Source organism: Solanum dulcamara, chromosome 11, assembly GCF_947179165.1.
Source record: "Solanum dulcamara chromosome 11, daSolDulc1.2, whole genome shotgun sequence".
Classification (NCBI taxonomy): Eukaryota; Viridiplantae; Streptophyta; class Magnoliopsida; order Solanales; family Solanaceae; genus Solanum; species Solanum dulcamara.
Window position 1 is genome coordinate 26,601,418 of NC_077247.1, and position 5,019 is coordinate 26,606,436.

A 5,019-nucleotide genomic window follows, 5' to 3' on the forward strand; every position below is an offset into this window, starting at 1 on the left:
AAAATGTAGGGTAAAAGATGAAATATAATTATTAGATAATAAATAAAGACAAAATGATAAGAAAATATTAAGGTAACGAAGCGAATACACCAAATCGGTTGTTATATAAAAGGGGTATTTTCGTCGTTATTTAATGATGGATTTAAACGATACGATATAATAGAATTCAAGTACCAACCAAAACAAACATTATATTTAAACTAACAATAAAATTCAATACAACCGTTAACAACCATCCAAACGAGGTGTTAGGGGCTACGCGTAACATCCATTACGCACGTCAATGGAGTGTTCATATTGTTAGTCGTTGCAATGGAATTTCAAAGACAAAGTAAGTAGGTATTTTGCAATAAATTTCAAACATATTTTTACTTTATTTGAAATTTCTAAAAGATCAGAGCATTTATTTATATGTTGTGAAGGTGTAGTTGGAAAACAAGTTTGGATTTCATTTTTTTGCAGTTGGATTAATTAGAAAAAATTATAAGTGAACCCTCCATCATTTTGAAACAAAAGAAAAAAAATATTTCGAATAATTCTTGTGGTCAAACGAATGGATAAGGGGTGTAATATACCTATTACTTCCCTCCTTGGTGACTTGTTGGTTAACCACAACCCAAGTAATGGTTAGTAAAAGTGATGAAAATGAAAGAAATAGATTCTCTTAAGTAAATGCATGGTACGATACTTTGCGTGTGAGAATATCAACGATTGTGAGTGAAGCTTGCAATTCAAGCGGAAAAGAAGAATTTCCCTTTCCATCCCCATATCTTGTCTTACTCCTTTACTTTATTCCATATTCGTTTTTTAAGCTTTAGGTATTTCAAATCAACCGACCTAACGAAGTTGAATTTCGAGACCTTTGATTAAGAATTTGAGATATTCTAGCTATTCCATCCGTGATATTCTATATTCCTTTTCTTCTTACGCGGAGTAAAGGTGGCACTTAACTTTAAAAAGTTAACCTTGCCGAGCCGACTCCAGCTCTCCTGCTATACTATATATATGTGTGGTTGTAGGCATATTCAAACAACAAAACTCAAATATTTATAAGTTAGCAAGACGTTTTTCATGGAATATTCAAACTCACACTTTGAAGGAAATCATATCTCTGATGATATAGAAAATGGGGTGCGTTCATTTTTCTCTTGATTTGTTTTCTTTCAAACTTAGTCTAGTCAAAACTATTTAATCAATTCTGACATATTTAATTGCCATTCTTGCAGTTCGAAATTTATCCTTCAGCTCTTAATATCGTTTGGGGAAAGGATGAACGATATTGGAAACTACCCGAAGGGTTAGTATAAATATATGCATATTCTTATGATCAAATAGAATAGATTAGGTGGTAATTAAACTATTTGAAGAGTGAATTCTTATGGAGATTGAGTAATCCAGCTTCTAAAATAATCCTGGCTCGAAATATTATAATTTTTCACTAAATATTATAGGTCAAGAATAATTTGTTTTGTTACTTATATGAATTATTGAATCCTCTTGTGAAAATTGTAGTGTAGTGAAGTTAAAAACTTTCTTAAGGTAGTCACACAATCCCAACTATAATGTTCTATTATGTTTTCCAAATCCCTGGTACAAAATGTTGGAAATCTAATCCCCCCCCCCCCCCCCAAACACGCACACACACAAAAAAACAAGGTTTGGTGATTTTCACTCAGTACTTATGTTGTTAAGAAATAGTAGGTATCTGATGGAATAGTCATTTTAATATTTTTTTTAGATAACTGTTATATGGTACATTAATTGGTGTATTATTTTACATTATATATCCTATCTAACGTTGGATTTGACGATGAACAGGAAAAACGACCCAGCAGAACTTGTACAAGTAAGTTGGCTAGAGGTAACAGGGTGGTGTGACAAAGTAACGCGAGGTACAACATATGAAGTTAAGTTCGAGTTGAAATTGACACCAGATGCATTTGGTTTTAGTGAGTTACCCCTCTACTTTATGGTCAAATCTGGATCCAAAAACCTATGGAAAAAAATACATTTAACCAAAGATGCCAATGTTGAATCAAATGGAACATATATCGTACCAAACAATCTTGTCATTAAAATAACTGAATCTGTATATGAAGACAGCAAGCTTTGTTTTGGGATCTATGAAGTTTGGAGTGGAAAATGGAAAGGAGGATTAATTATCCAAAAAGTAATCATTAAGAAGAAGACAGAAAAGGAGTAATATATATAATAACTACACATAAATTTATAATAATACTAATAAAAAAGCGCTTCACACAAGTGATCTGTTATAATCCATTCAGACGGTTTTATATTTCTTTGTAATATAGAGTTATTGAGAAAATAAATGTTTGTTATATCTTTCCGTTTGACCTTACTGGCTTGTATTAAATTTTCTGTTGTGTTATTTTGTAATAATCTGATTTGTAATATGATTTACAAATTTGTGATATAGAAAATTTGAATCTTTACAATTTATGTATGTAATTTAAATTAGTCACACTTTAATACAAGTATTCGAATATACAACAACAACAACAAGTATTCGAATGAGAAACAAAAATATTTATGCAATTTTTCAAGGGACTATTTATAAATGTTTCGATCGAAGAAGAACTATAGCCCTCCTATGCAGGGGAGGATCTATAGATCAAATTTTTGATTACGTATATATATTTAATATTGAACCCCTTGAGCATATGCTAAAGGACTAGCTCGGTGGTAAAGGGGTTTAATATTTTGCATTGTGTGTGCCTGTTCGTGGGTTTGAATGATCCAGATAAGAATATTTTTTTCTAATTTTAGGCGTGTTTGCAGGCTTTAATTTTAGGCGTTTTTAATTAAAAATAAATGGAACAGACGAAGACGTTTCATAACCGATTGAAAGTTTATATTTTAAATCCTTAATTAAAAAGTCAACAAATAAATAAACCTCACTTTTCTAGGGATTCCAATATTTTATCCCCCTCCCCATCGGCTCTTCCCTTTCGGTGGACGCTCTAATTGGCCGATGCTGCTGTCGGTGCTTGTTGGTGGTCGATTGTGTGTTCCAGTCGTTGATGGGTTGAGGCAACAGATTCTAGCAGAAGCCCACATATCTCAATATTCTATTCACCGGGAACCATTAAGATGTACCGTGATTTGCGGATAGTCTACCAGTGGAATGGCATGAAGATGGATAGTCCAAAATTTGAGGCAAACTGTCCAAATTGTCAACAAGTTAAGGTTGAACATCGTAAATCAGGCGGTATGGCTCAGAACATTGATATCCCTTCTTGAAATTTGGAAAATTTGAATATGGACTTCATCATAGAGTTGCCTCATACGCGTCAACAATTTGATTCTATATGGGTGATTGTAGATTAGATGACTAAGTCGATGTATTTCCTTCCAGTTAAAACTTCCTATTCAGCCGAAGACTATGCTAGACTTTATATCCGAGAGATGGTGAAATTGTGCAGTGTTTCATTATCCATTATTTCTGACAGAGGTACTCAGTTCACATCTCACTTTTGGAGATTGTCTCAGAAGGTTCTTGGTATTTAGGTTAAGCTTAGTATAACTTTTCATCTACAGACCGATGGCCAGGCCAAAAATACTATTCAGACTTTGGAGGATATATTGAGAGCTTATGTGATTGACTTTAAAGGTAATTTAGATGGCCATTTTGTTTGATTGAGTTTACTTATAATAATAGCTACCATTCTTGTATTCAGATGACTCCATTTGAGGCTTTGTATGGTAGGAGATGTAGGTCCCCTAATGGTTGGTTTTGAGGTTGGTGAAGTAGTTTTAATAGATCCGGAGTCAGTTTATGAGGCTCTGGAGAAAGTTTGACTTATTAGAAAAATATTGAGAACTTCCTAAAGTATGCAAAAACCTTATGGGGATGTGAGCAGAAGAGAGCTGGAATTTAAAGTTGATGATTGGATTTATTTGAAAATCTCACCTATAAAGGGTGTGATGAGATTTTGGTAAGAAAGAAAAGGTCAACCCTAGATATGTTAGTCTTTATCAGATTTTGAGGTCTTTTTGGAATGTGGCTTATGAGTTGTATTTTCCCTCCAAGTTGGAATCCGTGCATCCGGTGTTCCATGTATCCCTTTTGAAAAAGTGCATTGTTGATCTGACTTCAGTTGTACCATTGAAAAGTGTTGGTGTTAAAGAAGCCTCTCTTATGAAGAGGTTCCGATTAAGATTCTGGATCATCAAGTTGGAAAGTTGAGAAGTAAATTTATTGCTTTAGTAAAGGTCCTTTGGAGGAATCAATTAGTTGAGGGTGCTACTTGGGAGGTCGAAATCGATATGATGTCTAAGTACCCCTATATCTTTCCCTCTGCTCCAATTTCTGTAATGACCTGCTAGGTCTTTTTGAGAACGAGTTCTCCTCTTTTTATAAAAGACACTTTCCGTAAATTTTTAATGGTTTATTTGGACTATTCGATAACTACAGTTAATTAGTTGAGGGGTAACTTTAGATAACTAATTTAATTGGTGGGCTAAAATGATAATTTAGTTAATATATTCTACCACTTGTCCCATATTTATTAAAATAGGTTAGTAGAATTTGTTACTTTAATACATAATTAATTAGAAAAGAAAAGATAAAGGAAATAGACGAGAAACTTACCTGCGACGTCGAAGACGGAAGGAGCCACTGCAACGAACAAGTAATTTCATAATTGGTGGTCACATTATCAATATGTTATTAGCATCATATAGGATTATGAATGCAACAGAGAATTAAATTGTAAATTGGCATGGTTGCTGCCACTGGTTTCGTAACTAGTGGCTTTAATTTAAACTATTATTATTTTTTTTACATTATAATTTAAGTTTTAATATATTGAGATAGATAATTAAATAATAAGTATATTGTGTTATATGAATTTCATTAAATCTATGATATTGGAAAAAATTGAGACTTAACCCTAGGCTTGAGATTTGGAAAATTGATTATAGATTTTGGTGAGTTTTTGGGTCTAGACTAGACATATAGTGATATGAATGTTGTTAATTTCAAAATCTTATGGTGAT

General features: G+C 32.8%; 1 protein-coding gene across 1 annotated transcript; it reads left to right on the forward strand.

Moving 5' to 3' along the window:
* The first annotated feature begins 1,000 nt into the window (after positions 1-1,000).
* LOC129875113 (protein PHLOEM PROTEIN 2-LIKE A9-like) lies at positions 1,001-2,460 on the forward strand. Its single transcript, XM_055950546.1, has 3 exons — positions 1,001-1,131; positions 1,227-1,297; positions 1,819-2,460. The coding sequence occupies exons 1-3, from the start codon at positions 1,072-1,074 to the stop codon at positions 2,201-2,203; spliced, it is 516 nt and encodes a 171-aa protein (XP_055806521.1). The 5' UTR covers positions 1,001-1,071; the 3' UTR covers positions 2,204-2,460.
* Positions 2,461-5,019: the final 2,559 nt, after the last annotated feature.

Excerpts from the sequence above, each read along its gene's own strand:
- LOC129875113 (XM_055950546.1), top strand. The coding sequence starts at position 1,072 with ATGGAATATTCAAACTCACACTTTGAAGGAAATCATATCTCTGATGAT. Across the intron at positions 1,132-1,226 it reads CTGATGATATAGAAAATGGG|TTCGAAATTTATCCTTCAGC; the intron begins GTGCGTTCATTT and ends CCATTCTTGCAG. Across the intron at positions 1,298-1,818 it reads TATTGGAAACTACCCGAAGG|GAAAAACGACCCAGCAGAAC; the intron begins GTTAGTATAAAT and ends GACGATGAACAG.